This window comes from Onychomys torridus, chromosome 3 (genome assembly GCF_903995425.1).
Source record: "Onychomys torridus chromosome 3, mOncTor1.1, whole genome shotgun sequence".
NCBI classification, from domain to species: Eukaryota; Metazoa; Chordata; class Mammalia; order Rodentia; family Cricetidae; genus Onychomys; species Onychomys torridus.
Window position 1 is genome coordinate 19,903,943 of NC_050445.1, and position 17,160 is coordinate 19,921,102.

The 17,160-nt window shown below is 37.3% G+C and overlaps 1 protein-coding gene across 3 annotated transcripts in view; it reads left to right on the forward strand.

The window, feature by feature from the left end:
* Positions 1 to 17,160, forward strand: part of Grid2 (glutamate ionotropic receptor delta type subunit 2) — a 1,385,700-nt gene that overhangs the window by 690,003 nt on the left and 678,537 nt on the right. For all 3 annotated transcript variants that reach the window (XM_036180912.1, XM_036180913.1, XM_036180910.1), the window contains exon 4: positions 9,880 to 10,085. In XM_036180912.1, coding sequence (XP_036036805.1) covers positions 9,880 to 10,085 — 206 coding nt within the window. The remainder of the gene's footprint in view (positions 1 to 9,879; positions 10,086 to 17,160) is intronic.

A 17,160-nucleotide genomic window follows, 5' to 3' on the forward strand; every position in this document is an offset into this window, starting at 1 on the left:
CCCAGCACTGAGAAGAGGAAGTGGACACAGACTTGCACCCCTAACCAAGAAGCTATTTACTGTTGTTCCCCTCTTGCAAAGGAAAAACAAGTTTTCTTCAATGGCATCTCACTGGGTATGTTAAACACACTGCAGGGTGGGTCCCATGCTCAGGAGCAGATGGCAAACACAAGATGAAATCCATGATATTTCTGTAGACTTTCTAATCTCATATCACTTTGCTTGGACATTTTTCTCTCTTTTTGGCTTTGTGACAGTATACTTGTGTTCCAGTTTTGTATATTTATGCAAGTGGGGTATTTTGTGTCTCTGAGTTCATTTTTTCTGCAGTTTGTTTTATAAAGAGAGAAAGAAAGGCTGTGGAGTTGGGTCAGTATGGAGGTAGAGAGAATCTGGGAGGAGTTGAGAGAGAAGAAAAACATGATCAGAATATATTGTATGAATTTTTTTCAATTACAAACCAGGCAAAAACCACATGCAATAGTAAGTGATGGCAATATGTTTTTTTCTTACAAAATGAATTAAAATAAATTTATCGATGAGTAAAAAAATCTATAAAATGTAGATTTATTTTCAAACATGGACAGTTTACTTGTGATAAAATATGGTGTTCAATAAGAAGGTAGAATAAAATATTTAAAAAGTATGTATGAAAGAGCTAGGCAGCAGTGGCACACACTTTTAATACCAGCACTTGGGAGGCAGAGCCAGGCAGTTTGAGGCCAGCCTGGTCTACAGAGTGAGATCCAGGACAGGCACCAAAACTACACAGAGAAATCCTGTCTCAAACAACCAAAGGGGGAAAAAAGTATAAAAGCAAGACTGGTTGCTCTGTCATCTTCAAATTTAATAAAACAGAATTTTATTTTTAAATACATTTGAACACCTCAGTTCTTTTTCCCATTTAATTCTTTTTATGCATTAATGTGCTATTATAAAGAACTTACAAATGAAAACACACACAGCAAAATTAACCAGACCCACTATCTGTACATCTCAATTAACTTTCAAACAGTCAGAGTAATCATTCTGAAGCTTTGGAGCTTCACATTGGATTTTAAGCTTTCACAATCAAATATATTTTTGTGCACTTATCTACCACCAAAAACTGAAAATTTTATGAGAGCTGAAACTAAAACAATAATTAACAATTTACTTTATATCCTTTTTATGACTCAAATGTCCATTACTTACTTTCATTGAGTCCTTCTTCATCAGCTAATATTATCCTTTCTTGCTCTTTTTAATGTTATCCTCTGCCAATGCATGTCTGTTTATCTATATCAATCAATCAATCTCTCTATATATATTAATTATTTATGTATATTATTTGAAGCCTTTTATTAATTTTTAGATATATTTATATTTTATGTATATTAATGATCACCTTCACATATGTGTGTGTGTGTGTGTGTGTGTACACCACATACCTGGTACCCACAAAGGATGAATCCCTGGAAGTGGAGTTACAGATGATTGTGAGCCACCCTGTGGGTACTGGAGACTGAACCTGGGTCCTCTCTAATAGCTACAAGTGTTCTTAACTACTGAATCATCTCTCCAATACACACACATACAACACACACACACACACACATACACACACACACACACACACACACACACAAACACGCATGCATGCATGCACACACACACGCACATACTCGCACACAGCTAGAATCCACATTTGAGGGGTAACAAGTGATTATTTTTTCTAAGACTTTGTGTCTTCCCTCAATAATAGTCATTCTAAGTTTATCCATTTTCCTGGAAATTTTGTGATTTCATTTTTCCCTAGAGCTAGAGCATTCCATTTTTAAATGTGTACTGTACTTTCATTATCAATTTATCTGTTGATGAACAACTAGGTTGGTTCCATTTATATAAATCTTTACCATAACCGCTTTGTCATTCTGAAAATTAGAGACAAATCTCCATGAAGTGTCAACAAAACAAAGTACTATAAAATTGACCAAATCAAGTAGCATGAGCAGAAATACATAGTATCTAATACTTGCATGTACAGAACAAATTCTTCTTCAGGAAATCATAACTCCATTATTTGCACAGGACTCTGCATAGTGAATACATTCATTTTATGATGCAAATTAAGGTTCAGCCCACAGTTAGGTGACTAGGGTATGTAAGCAGGGTCCTTCATTTTGAAATGAAGATTAGGTAACAGTATTCACTATTACATTCCTGAGTCATGATCTTTATTCCATGGAGAGTTGGTGTAGATTTAACCAGGACCCCTAAGATGGACACTTTCCTCTTAATTGATTGCAAATGTTTATAATCGCCCCAAGGATGCTTTCAAATGTCTGATAACTATAATAAACTTGTCATTCTCTCCCAACAGCCTGAAAGCTGTTGATTAGTCACTGGCTACTTTCCAGCCTTCAGTTCCCTCATTTACTCCAGCCTGCATCAATAAGCCTGCAATTAATCCAAGTAGTTTACCGAACCATTCCTTTGCACTAATATATATTATGTCAAATGGGTAAAAAGAGTATATTCATGTATTCAGGATTTATAAATCCATGATTTGTGCTTTAAATATTTCTCAGCTTTACTGTAAAGGTGGTTTCCATAGTAAAAGAAGGCAGCCTTATATGCCCAAATGACAAGTTCCTGTCAAACATAAATGTTCAATGTTAGATCATAATTGCCAGGCTCTGATGTGTCAAAGCCCAGCACAGCATGTTATTATCTTTACTTTATAAATTTATATAAAATAAAATATTCTAAAAATGCCAAAAAAAAAAAAAAAAGGTGCTACATGACTCCAATGAATTTTTTGCGTTAACAGTTCTTTTAAGCTGGGTGGTGGTGGCACACGCCTTTAATTCCAGCTCTCCAGAGGCAGAGCCAGGTGGATCTCTGTGAGTTCAAGGCCAGCCTGGTCTACAGAGCGAGCTCCAGGACAGGCACAAAGCTACACAGAGAAACCCTGTCTCAAAAATAATAAAAAGTTCTTTTAAAATGAAACTTTTTAAATTGCCTGATGATTAAAAAGCCTTGTTCCCCACCCCTGGGAAGTAGACACAGAGAGCATACTTTGCTATCCAAATATTGGGAAAATCTGTTCTGGTTTATGATATATCTGACATATTCAGCACTAAGCTGTGTTCCAATTTGTGAAATGAGAAAGCGGGAGAAGAAAGTCACAAGGTCCTACATTTTAATTTTAAAGCTCCACATGCTGTCATAATTTTAGAAACGCCATGCTTAGCCAGTGCCATACTGAAGTCTTCCTGCCCAAATTGAGGCCTTCAATGCATTAAGCCATCAGAATGATTAAATAGCTTCACCTACTCAAAGGAGAAGAGGAATAGAGGAAAAATCAAGCATGAAAAGGTTACAGAAATTTTGTCTTATATTATTCAATATTTTAAATGTATGAACACAATGATGAGAGTATAAATTTCTATTTTGATATGTTTCACAGACATCCACTCTATTTAGTTAAATTGGTAATTTACTTTGAAAAAGAACAATACTGCTATATTTCTCAATCAGTAATTGGGTCAGTGCTATCATCAGATGGTATAGACCACATTTTCCAACAGACAAGAGCTGTTCTGTTTTGCTCACCACTTTCTTCAAGAACTTTCCATAGTAACTGGCACATAGTAGGCCAAGACTCTCAAGAAAGTGATCTACTTTGATATGGATGACTGGTTCAGGTTCTACAAAAGTGGATCATATAACTAATTTAAACACAGTTGTAGATGTAACCGGCTTGTTAAATAAGAAACACAGAACCAATTGCAGGGTTAAAAATCACGAGGTCAGAGCAAGAGCGGAAAACCTTACCCTTCACTGCTTCTGCTGTTCTTCCTCTTTGCAAGAGAGCTACCTCTCTGTGTCCTATCTTTTTTATAGACTTTCTGTTCTGTTTTCTCATTGGTTGTAAACCCAGCCACATGACCTCCTCATCACTGCCTATTTGTACAGACCTCCAGGTCTTCTATGGTTGCTATTGAGATTAAAGGCGAGTGTCTGCCATGCTGGCTGTGTCCTTGAACACACAGAGATCTTCCTAGCTCTGCCTCTCAAGTGCTGGGATCAAAGGCGTGCACCACTACCACCCAGTTTCTGCTCTGGCTTGCTCTGACCTCAAGGCAACTTTATTAACATATAAATAAAATCACATTTCAATACAAATAAAATATCACTATACACAATATCCTATTTTCTCATGTTTCTAGTTTCTTCTTGGGGTTCCTTTAGAACCATAAATTAACATTAAAATATGGTATTAAATAAGACTAGTCTACTTTATTATAGATGACTTTTGCTAAGAAGATTGAAATTAATCTTACTTTAGAGATAATAGTGTCATTGTTTTACAAGATTTGATAAAATGAATCATTAGCCTCCAATTATCTATTACATCATAGAGGATTACACAGGAAGCTGGCCCAAGTAGGTAATGTCATTTGAGTGCCAGAGAAACTGATAGTGCATAAAATATTATGAAGATGATATTGCTTATTTATTTGTTTAGTTGTTTATTCTATTTAGACTTTTTGAGGCAAAGTCTTTCTATTTAGTTTGTGGTGGTCAGTTTCTAACTCACTCACACAGGCTACAGTTGAATTTGAGAGCCTCTTCCTCAGCCTCCCATGTGTTGGATTGGCAGAAATGTGCCATGATACCTGGATTCTCTTAGAATATTTGATTGAAAGACAAATGATAGACAGATGATAGATAGATAGATGAAAGAGAAATAGATGATAGATAAATACATATATGATAGATGGTAGACAGACAGATACAGATAGATGGATGATAGATAGATCACCAACATTCCCAATAAAGACTTTTCTATTTTTTTAATTTCCATAGAAAATATAAATGTAAAAGCAGATTTGTCTGAAGTTACTAAAGACGTGATATCAGAAATGTACATCATGTGGAAATCTGAAGCCTAAATAACTGCCTTCATATTTTACCCACTCTCATTTTTTATATGGAAACCTAGTACTCGTGTGAAATAAAATAAAATTGTGGATGTTTGCAAATGTAGGGTCACACTTCCCTGAAGTTTTTGCTGCTCTGTTACAGTGACTTCATCGGGCTCTATATGATTGTAGTGTGATTTCAGTTTCTGTTTATTCTCCCTGTAAACTGAAAGCACCTCAACGACAGGAACCAGCCATGCCTTCCTTATCATCCTTATCATCACCGAATTACTTAGGCTATGTGTGTGTGTGTGTGTGTGTGTGTGTGTGTGAGTGTGTGTGTGTGTATGTGTGTGTGTGTGTGTGTGTGAGAGAGAGAGAGAGAGAGAGAGAGAGAGAGAGAGAGAGAGAAAGAGAGAGAAATTAGTCAAACACTAAAAGTTAGAGCTCCCTTGCTGCCTTCTGTTCTTTCATTTCTGCTTCTTCCTCTTTTTCTTACCCTCTTCCTTCTCTCTTAATTTGTAACTGACTGGTGGAGTTTTGCTCTGGATAGGGAACAGGCTGGCTTTCTGTTTTACTTGTCTAGTCAGATCCTCTGACTTTTGTAGTCATAAAACTATATCATTACAACCCAGTGCACAAGAAAAGCCATTTGTTTACATTATGGCTTTATTCAGTCTCAGTTGTTTTGTAAGAGCCAAGGACTCAGCCTGGGAGCATAAGATCATCATGGGTAGAATGGACAAGGTTGGATACATGTGAAAGCAAAAGATGAAGCCAGGGTTATTTCCTATTTAAAAAAAAAAAAGTCATCTTGCTCTGTGAAGAGAGCTCAAACACTGAGAAAATGAAAACAGGAGACATCAGTTATGAAAGTGATTCCAAGTGAACAGAGCTGTACTGTAGAAGCAATTTGCCAACCCAAGTCTGGTTTTCTGACAGCAAATGCAGTGTGTTTCCCTGACACAAAGAAATTGTTTCCAAAAAGAAAAATAACAAGGATGACTAGAAATGACGTAGAAGGTCATTTTACACCTGAAAATTAAGACTACAGCTTTGGCTGTAGATATTCAGTAGATATTAATTTGAAACATGCTAACTTAAAGAGTGAACCATAATTTCTTATTAATGTCTATTGCTGACATGGGAGAGATTATCACACATTTGGAGGGTCAACACAAGGTATGTAGATGTCTATGGGTCACAACTCTGTCACCAGACCTAAGCATGGTCAACACAAGGTATGGGCAAAGCATGCTCTCTTCTCACAGTTCTAGTGGAGAATCTACTTCCTTTCCTTGTGCAGCTTCCATAGATGCCCACCCACCTTTCTTCACTTCTTCCTCAGATCAATCATCCACATTGCCTCTCTCCAAACCTTCACCCCTAGTTGTCTCTTTTCCTTTGCTTATCTTCCAACCCTAGGTCCTCTGATGATACTGGACTTACCCAAGTCATGAAGTTTATCTTTCTATTTTGATCTCACTGGATTCACTGCCTCAATCCAATCATCAGGCTTGATCCCTCTTTGGAATATAATTTGGTTTATCCACAGATTGCAAGATTTAGGATGTGGGCCATCAGGAGAAGGGATCAGTCTTTGGCTGAGCACACACACACACAACCCTGTGGTGCTCAGCAGAGATTGCCTTTGCCCATAATCCTACATTTAATAACTCAGTGGATGGAAGGTCTTATGTGTTTATCTGGTAAATGGGACTAACAGCAGCTGAGAAACATACTGTTATTAACAAATAGCCCCAAATGACAGGTGTAATCAGTCTGGCAGCTCCTTGGGTTCAAGAACCATGTGCTTTTATTTCTCTAACTTTTGGAACTTAGCTCACTGACTAACGGATCAGAATGAAGATAATGTAGCTGAATAATTGAGATGGTTGATTATGTTCATGTTTAATTAAAAAACCCAAAGGCCTACTCTTTCTTTTAATGAATCTTTTATACACAGCTGCTAATAGCATGATTTGGATCTGATTCTTCTCACATGTACCAGTTGCTGCTCCTAATTAGCTATATCATCCTCAGATGAAGAAAACACTTATTGCTTGATTACTCTCTAATAGAAATCTACCTTGAATTGCAAAGTTTTGGCCTTGAACTCACAGAGACTCATCTGCCTCTGCCACCCAAGTGCTGGGATTAAAGGAGTATACCAATATTGCCTGGACAGTGAATAGTTTTAAAGAAACATTTTTATTTTCAAGTGAAGGAGTTAAGTTGCACCAATATTTTCTGTTAGAATCAAAGTTCAGAGTGTGAGCAATCTGGAGGATCTCAGGTCATTTTCAATGTACTTTTTGTTTTTATATTTTATTCATGTGAATCTTTAAGTGGTTCAAATAAAAAATAGACTAAAACCCTAGAATTCAAAATTAAAATTATGTTCTGAGTTCTGAGATAGACCCAGGCTGATTTTTAATTCTATCAAGCGATTGTGATTGACACCAAAGTTTTGAGAACACTGCTTTGTGTGTTCATAATCCTGATATTATTTATAGATATATCCTGCATCTGCTGTGCTTCATTAGATTGAACCTGCTCAGCCCACCTGTCAGCATTGTATTGTTAAACATTTTCAGACTTGGCTGTTTACCTTCATTATTTCCACACTTTTGTTTCTTGCTCTGCTGAGTCCACTGAGCCTTTTGTCCTTTTATACTGATAGCTCAGGTTTATAATGTAATTAAGAAAACAGACTGGAATGTAAAATGTATACAGACAGAATTATCACAGAGATGAACATATCACTACTGTGAAGTTTTAAAACTGAAATCAATCATAAAAGCACAGATTTTTAAAATTAATTTGTAACTTTGCAAATACAAAATTTTATTATACATAAATAACACTTTCTATGTTGAGAGCTATTTAGTTCTTGTCATATGAGCTTACTTACTGCTTTCAAAATAATTACTTCACTTAAGAGGCAAATTTTGCATGAATGCAATCACGTACAATTTGAGATAAAGTCCAAATTCCATGCCACAGGCACAAAATAAAAAATGTAAGTTGTGAACTAATAAAATTAAATTATTGATAATTATTTTTGACATTGTGTTTTATTTTCCTTACCTAAACATGAAAAGAACACAGAACTTTTGATTTGAAAAATTTTGAGAACTTTTCATATTTAAATTTGATGTGTAAATATTTAGAAGGTCACCATACATTCAAAACCTTGGGTAGTAATCTCAAAAATACTTAAGATATATTTTCATTTATTTATAAACATGCTGTAAACCCTCCTCCATAGTCCTAAAAATAAATTATCTTATCTCCCACTGGATATATAGATATAAATATTTGATAATGTAGTTTGTTTTATGTAAGCATCAAGTGACTTGAGACCCTTGGAAGGAAACATCCTAAAGTAGTCTAGTTATATTATGAATGTTGATTTAATGGTATTCACTTGTCATGAATGACAGTATTTCACTCTTTTAATGTCACTTTTTAATTTTGATCTTTCTCCTAATTGACCTAATATAATTTCTCCACAGTAATGATAGTAACACATTTTGTGATTATGGATTATGATAAATGAAATGAAGGGCTTCCATGATATAAGAAATTGGAGAAAAAAATAATGGAGTGTGTTTTATTTATTTTTGAAGCACAAAGACAATTTATTGGAGTTTGAAAGAAAAACTAGAAGGTGGGAAAGCTGTAAATCTGTGCTTATACAGAGAGGAGGGCTGTTGACAGGAAAAACAGAGAAAGACCAAGCCTTTGAGTTATTTGTGGAGGTTCTACAAACAGCTACATGGTTTAAGGGAAGAAACAAAAAAACCCCAAAGTGCCAGAGAAAATATACTTAGATGTATCACAAATTCTAATTATCATAATAATAGCAAACTCAGAGTCAGATATCAGGGTAAAGGCTGAAAGATCAGAGAAGCAGAGCAGCCAGCCACTAGAAAGACTTCTTCCCATTAGAAATCCTCAGACTGAAGGGCTGAGCTCCTGTCTCCACACTGCCTCATTACTTCCTCTTTCCACCCATCTTTATCACTTCCTGTTTCCTCCTCCCAAGTGTTGGGATTAAAGGCATGAGATAATAAATACTGGGATTAAAGGTGTGTGTCACCACTGCCTGGCTTCTAGAGGCTAACTCCCTGCTCTGATCTCCAGGCAAGCTTTGTTAGAGAACAAACAAAATATCACCACACTTAGGCTCTGTCTGGCCATCCAAAAGAAAGAGACAGAAAGTAAGAAAAATGAAGTTATATCTCCTGAAGCTAAAAGGGAAGAGATGGAACAGGATCCTGGCAGTCCTGTAGTGACTGTACCACACACAGGGAAGGAAACTACATTACCTAATTAAAGGGATAATTATTCCTCTCATCTCTTTCTTTTGGCACTAGGTGAAACTGCCTTCCTTAGGATGGTCTCTAAACCAAGGGGCCCAACTGAATTATCTTTTCTATAGTTAGAAAAATCAGGACTCTACCCAGGCCAGAGGTAGATTTCATTCATTTGATCAAGAGAAAATAGTATTCCCTTAATGGGTCTCCAATTGCTGCTGTAATATTTCTCCCTTTGAAGAGGTAACCTTGAACTCATTTACCAAGATAGGCTATTGGGATGATAGATATAATCCATTTCCACCATGAAAACCAAGAGGTTCAGTTCTAATGCTGTTAACAGACAGAATTGGTGTCTAGACTGTTTCTGTTTGTTCCTCTTTAATGCTGAAGAAATTATCCATGCTTTATTGAAATGAACCTCTTCTCCAACCCTCTCTACCACGAACCAATTTTCCCCACTATTTAATTAACTTAGAATGATAAATGGATAGAAATACATCCCTTTGAATTAATTCTTGTATTTACATGTAAAGATATTAATTAAACCAAATCATAAATAAATCTGAGAATTTATGCCTTGTTGAACAAGAAACTACTCAGAAATGATAAGATTTTTTTTTTCTCCTGTGTTGTAATATTCCTAGATATCCGTGGGATACAGGAGTTTTTGGACAAAGTATCCCAGCAGGGAATGGATGTTGCCCTTCAAAAGGTGGAAAACAACATCAATAAAATGATCACCACCCTCTTTGACACCATGAGGATTGAGGAGCTGAATCGCTACCGAGACACTCTTAGGAGAGCCATCCTTGTTATGAATCCTGCCACAGCCAAATCCTTCATAAGTGAGGTAAGTAAGTATTGTCCAGGGCGGGGGCGGGGGGGGGATGGGACAAAAAGCAAATGTTTTGGAATGGACCCCGCAAAGGACATAAAAACAAAAGGAAGAGAGAGAGGATTAACTGCATAACTCTCATTATCACTAATGGAGGACACAGAGTGAATTGCTTGTTCACCTCATTTACCCCATATTGCCCAGATAATTACTAGGAATGTCTGTACTTTTATATTTAGGCACATGGCCAGGACAAGTTTCAGAAATCTTATGGGTTTTCAAAGTGCTGTTGACCTGAATGAATCTAGCAAATTCAGGAATGGATTCACACGTGTGCAGCTAAGCCTTTTGTGTTGTTGATGTTGTTACTGCAAGTTAAAATTGTATTTCGAGAAAAGATTTACTAGAATTGGACTCTGATTGCCAACACAAAATGATTCTACAAAACACACCACAGCTTCACTTCTGCTCTGGGAATCTGTACCAAGACAAACAATTAAGATTCTTTGAAACTCTGCAAAGTGCTGGCCACTCAGCATTATGTAATGTCATGTCTGCAAATGTTGATTCTATCTGTTAATGGAGCTAGATGTAATAAAATTTAGTAAAAGTACTAGTGAGATTGTAGTAATTCAGATAGTCTTTCTGTATCCTAAAATGTTTGTGATTGATGTGCAAAAGATCTTTGCCTTTTTTTTTTAAACCTTAGTTAAGTGTATAATTTCATTTAATGATAGAATTGCTCATTTCATTACATACTTTCACATACTGAGCTTTGCGGGCTTTAATTGGTGTATTTTTCCCTTCATTTTCCTATGTTTATTCCATTAACTATTTAAACTCAGTGTAATATTTCAACTTAGAATGTGTTCTTTGATACTATACAATTTGGCGCCTATTAAGGATTTTGAAACAGAATATAAATCACTAAATTCTGGACAACTAATACCAGTTGATTTTCATGTAGATTTTGTTCTGTGAATTTAAACACAAGTGAGAACTTTGACCTTGGGTTTAGCAAATGATGAATTCCCACTGAAGACTAGACTTTTTGTAATAGAAAAACATATCCTACTTTATAGTCGGCACTTTGATTCATGTGTTATTCACCTTTTCCTTCTGTGACAAAGTGTCAGAGGAAAAGAACCTTAGAGCATGAAAAGTAAGTTGGTCTCCCTGTTCCAGAGGTGTTAAATCCATGAGCTCTAGGCCTGAGGGAAGCTGAGCACCATGTCTGGGCGCAGGTGGTTGAGGAAATCTGCTCATCTCATGATGGGCAGAAAGCAGGAAGGCCCAGAAACAGGCTTAGGAAAAGCTGTAGTCTCCAAGAAAATTCCCCTCTGTGACCTTCAAAGTTGCATAACAAAATCTATTAACAGATTGTTATAACAAAATGTATTAACAGTTAACATTAAATATTTCCTCCCACTAGACCCCAGTTTGAAAAGTTTCTTTTCCTTGCAATAATGCACCAAAGAAGAGTACAGGATTAATCCAATGATGAAATAAAGCCCACACTGCATGATCATTCCCCTTCTGATCATGGCATTTAGGAATAAGTATTGGGTAAATCAGCCTCAAGGGACACTTTAAATGCAAACTGCAGCATTTCAAAAGTATGAAGCCTTCTAGAAAATTGAAAGAGAGTGTATAGAGGCATAAAATATAAACTGGAATAATGAATAATAAAGTTGAAGTATCTCTGGTATTTCTGTCCAGGGTGATCAGAGATTTTTTTGAACAAGGCACACTTGATACTTTATAATGTGGGTATAAATTCACAGGGAGAAATCCTAGAAGAGAGAGATTAAGTTTATCTGAGCTCCATTATGGTCACAATTTACATGGATATTGTTTAATGTTTTGAGACTCTATTTGGTCATCAAAGAAATGAGAATATGTTGATTTCAATATATGAAGTATATAATACAAATTAATAAAATTATATCATAGTAAGCCTCCAAAAGTACCTGGTGAGATCTGACAACCAGGAAATGTTAAAAAAAAAAAAAAAATGGTATCTCAGAGTCACTTTGATTTGCATTTCCCGGATAACTAGTGATATTGAACAATTCCTCAAATGTCTTTCAACCATTTGAGCTTCCTCTGTTGAGAATTCTCTGTTTAGTTCTATAGCCCATTTCTTAATTGGACTGTTGGGCATTTTGATGTCTAATTTCTTGAGTTCTTTATATATTCTGGATGTCAGCCCTCTGTCAGATGTGGGGTTGGTGAAGACCTTTTCCCATTCTGTAGGCTGTCACTTTGTTTTGTTGACCGTGTCCTTTGCTCTACAAAAGCTTCTCAGTTTCAACAGGTCCCATTGATTGATTGGACCTGTCCTTAGTGCATGAGCTGGCTGTTTGGAACCTTGGGCTTACACAGGGACACTTTGCTCAGCCTAGAAGGAGGGGACTGGACCTGCCTGTACTAAATCCACCATGTTGAATTGAATCACCAGGGGACTCTTGGCCCTGGAGGAGATAGGAATGGAGGGGAGGGGCTGGGGGGAAGGTGAGGGTGGGGGCGGGAGCAGGGAGGATAGGGGAACCCAGGGCTGATATGTAAAATTAAAACACAAATATAATAAATAAAAAAGGAGGAAAAAAAGTAATTTTGCTGGGTGGTGGTGGTGCACACCTCTAATCCCAGCACTTGGGAGGCAGAGGCAGTCAGATTTCCATGAGTTCAAGGCCCGCCTGGGCTACCGAGTGAGTTCCAGGAAAGGCTCTAAAGCTATACAGAGAAACCCAGTCTCAAAAACAACAACAAAAAAATAGTAATGTCTAGAATTTATTTCTTTTCTATTACATACATACAACAAATCCTTAAAGATGACTCCGAAGTTGAAAATGACATGAAGATGAACACTGACACAGGACTTGATTACAGTCAAGGCATATATTAGGAGAAGCCCTTGCAAATCATGAACTGGAAAGGGGTGGCATGCTCAGGACACGTGTTCTGCATATTCTATAGATGGGAAAATGAGGGGAGCAATAGCTCTCCTCTGGAAGAAGAGGTAAAGACGTCTATGGTTCTGGTGGTTGTGGAACATATGGCCAAATGAGTAAGAGTCACTTAGTGGTGATTGTCAAAGTTCCAATAGCTGGGAATTGGCAATCAGAAAATGAGAGCATTTTAAACTGGGTCCCAGGAGCCTGTGGTGCATGATTAGTTTGCTAGAGGTTCACTAACCAAATATGATTTCCTCCAACAATGCAAATGGACTACCTGACAGTCTGAGGTCTACATGCACCAAACCAATGTACTAACAGACTGACTTCACTCTGAGAGCTCTTTGCAGTATTGCTGGCCTTCTTTCTGGGTAGAAATGTCTGTATTTTCCTCATGTTCCTTGGCATTGTCCTTCTGCATATGTGTCCTGACTTCGGTTTGTGAAGGGAAGCAGGCACTATGGATTAGGGCTCACCCTAATCACCTCATTTTACCTTGACACAACTTATGCCATAACAGATGTTATTAGTGGCCATAACTCAACATGACAGAGGAAATAGGCTTTTATCAGTATGCCACAACTAGAAAGCGATAGGTTTGAGACTGATACCAAGCAATTTGCCACAAGTGTACTTAATGGAGGTTTCCAGAAAGGGTTTAAGTAAGGTCATCACTGAAGTCCATGAGAAAGATCAAAGCTAAACCTGTTGGGTTTTTCCTATTTTGTTTTTGTTTTTGAGTAAGCATAGCTTTAGTGTCTGTTGTATCCTAGACATTCTCCTAGACACTAATGAGATGATGGCCATGCAGATCTAGGACCTTTCTTCAACCTCCTTGTGCTGTGCAAGCAAAGAACAGAGAGTAGCCACCTTCAGCGGGATACAGGCATGGCAGAGCCCATGTGCTTGCACATTGCCACCTTGGGAAATGAGAGCCACTCTCTGTCTTTTCTGCAGAGCTCGAGTGTTATAGTGGTAATGTTCACAGAGCTTGTCCTGAGCAGAGTCCTGAAGGAGATATTCCTTTCGTTGCATATCAGACAAAGGGCAGAGGACATTCAAATCAGCAGGGACACCATGGACAAAAGAAAAACTGGGGGTGGGAGATACAGCAGAGCTGTGAAGAGTCAGGGAAAGAAAATGGACTGGTGTGTTTTGCATATTCACTTGAAAAGTTGAGTTACGAAAATGTAAGCATTTGTACACTATGTGATGAATAGCAGAAACAGAAGATACATACAGAAGATATATAAAGTATATATATCTTATACAGTCTTGGGGCAGCAACCAGCAAATAGTGGGGTATAGAAGGGGAAGAACACTGACATGGTAAGGGCCCAGAATTTCTGAACCTGAGCAGAGAAGCTATGTAGACCAATGACCTATCATTGCTGGTAGGTAGATGAAGTCTGTTCAGATTGAGTTACAGGAGCTTCAGCACACTCATCTTTTTTTTTTTTTTTTTAATTCTCTGTTGTCTCTTACTTGGATATATTTTTCCATACTAATGCCTCCTTTGTGCAGATATCTACCCATAGTCACTCTGAGCAACAGTGAAGGAATGGCAAAGACAACCCCTGCTAACTCATTCTCTCCTGCACTCACTGTGCTCTCTAGAACCTGCCTAGTCCTGTCTGCTTCTCAGCCAGCTGTTCTCAGAGGCCAACGTCCCAGGATTCCTCTTTCCTGGGGTGCACTGACTTCTTTGGGAGGAGACTGACTTGACCATGTCAGTGCTGAAGGCAGCTAATTCCACTGTCAGTAGCTTTGCATTCAGAGACTATGTTCCAAATTAATATGCAGTGGAGAAGGCAGGCTTTGGACTAAGTAAATTTAAAAAAGGAAAGTTACAGTGAATGATAGAACTAGCTTTATTAAGAGGTAGGGTAGACACAGATTCAGAGTCTCCACAAGAATCTTGAAAGATGAATAACAATTTGTCAGACCAGCAATGTAGAACAAATCACAGTTTATACTGTGCAAGCATGTGTGTGAGACAGAGGTAAAAGGTATCATTTGACTGACTGACTGAGCGGTTTCACATTGGAAAATGTTTCCCGCCTTCTGCATCTCTCATTTTGATCACTGTCAGAAAGAATAACATTTATAGTTTTTAACTTTCATTTACTTTTAGAATATTCTATAGACTCATATCATTTAAAATGTTAAATCTCTAAAAGAAAAACTACCTGCCGCTGATGTTCTGAGACAATTTCCTTCTCTTGAAACAAATAATGTGCCTCTCTTGGCATTTCAGGTGAATCGGCACAAATGCATAAACACACCAAGAACTTTCATTCTTTTTAATGGATATAGTCATATGCTTACTAGCCAAACATTCGCTGTATACTTTTTTCTTAATCATTTTCAGGATATTATTCCATAGGTATCTGTGAAATGTCACATAATTTTAGTGGTTATATAATACCTCATTGCTAGCTGTATTTGTAGCTTCATTTCCATTTTAGTCAGCTTATTGTCTTGTTTCATTCTTATTCTCTTTATGATATGATAAGTGCAGATTGAGACCATCACCCACCTCTGCACTACGCGTGAACAGAGTTGCAATACATTTCTAAGTCCCATTGCTGCCATGCCATGTGTTCTATGCAGTGTAGGGTCCACAAAGATACTCCACTATCCTCCCTCCCATGGGCACTCCTACTCAAACATGCACACCCTCACTCATGCAGTGTTAGAAGAACCTGTTTCCGACTTTGCAACAGTAAATGCATTTTTGTGTCTTTTCTAAAGTTTAGGAGACAAAATAAAAATGTATGAATGTGCTTACCCCTTTATCTTCGTAAATTGCATTATGTCACAACAGGATTAAGATACATTTTATTGAACTTTCTCACTCAGCCTCTAGCTTATCGTTTTCACAATTAATTTTCTTTTATCTTTGTTGGCTACAGAAATTCTGAAGTCTTGTCCTTACTTGAACCTCTCCAGATTCCTGACTGGAAGCTTCCTTCCTCTAGTTCCCTTTTCTTCCTCTGTTCCTATCATTCATTTCAGAGCCCATGTGCTGAATCCCATTAATTACAGTGTCCTTGTCTCTCTCCTCCCTTTGTGAAATATCTTCAAGTGCCTTCTTAAAAACAAGGGTATACTTGATTTTTATTTTAAAAAGATAATTGTTCTTGCTGCTAGAGAGATAGATCTGTGGCTAAGACCACTTTCTGTTCTTCCACAGGACACAGGTTCAGTTCTTAGCACTCACAGCTATCCTTACTTAACTCCAGTTCCAGGAGAGCTTGACAACCACTTCCGTTCCTTGGACCCCAGACACACACATGGTGCTCACAGGCAAATGCAGGCAAAACATGCATACATATAAAAATTAAAAATCAATCTTCAAAAACATGTTTTAAATTAAAAAATAGATAATTTGGCTAGTTAAAAATGGCCATGTTAAATGTCCTGTAATTCAGAACAACACCAGCATTGGCTCACTGTATTCTGGTGCTCCACTACTTGAATTAAACAGATGGGACATTTTCTTTTTTCAAAAGATATTGCTAAAGGTTTGCATATGTGACATATTTTGTCTTCACTTTAAAGGAATTACATCAATATTAGTGGTTCTAATTCATGTTTTAAAAATGATCTGTATGCATGTATTTCTGCATGAGAGTTTGTACATGTGAGTGCTGGTGTCCATAGAGGGCAGAAGTGTCTGATCCCTGGAAACTGTCACCTGTTGTGAGTCACCTGATAAAGATGCCTGAAATTGAATTTGGGTTCTCTGCAAGAGCAGTACAAGTTTTTAACTTCTGAGCCATCTCTCCAGGCCTACAGCACTTGTTGTTGTACTTGTGGGTTTGGTTTGGTTTGGTCTGGTTTGGTTTGGTTTGGTTAAGGAGATAAGCCTATTTTGTTGTTGAAGTTTTTGTTTGTTTTTATAAAAGGATAAAGTGACTTTCAGGGACTTTTGCAAATAGGAGTATATAACACTCAGTCTTTCTTATTCACTGATTATGAGTTTACAAATTTGCTACTCACAAGAAATTAATACTAGAGCCACAAAAGTTGCCTTTTCAACAGCCCCTGTTCTTATCTAAGGTCAAACAAAGCCACTTTGCTTATTCATCTTTCACTCTCAAACTCTAGATAAGCATCCCATCAACAGT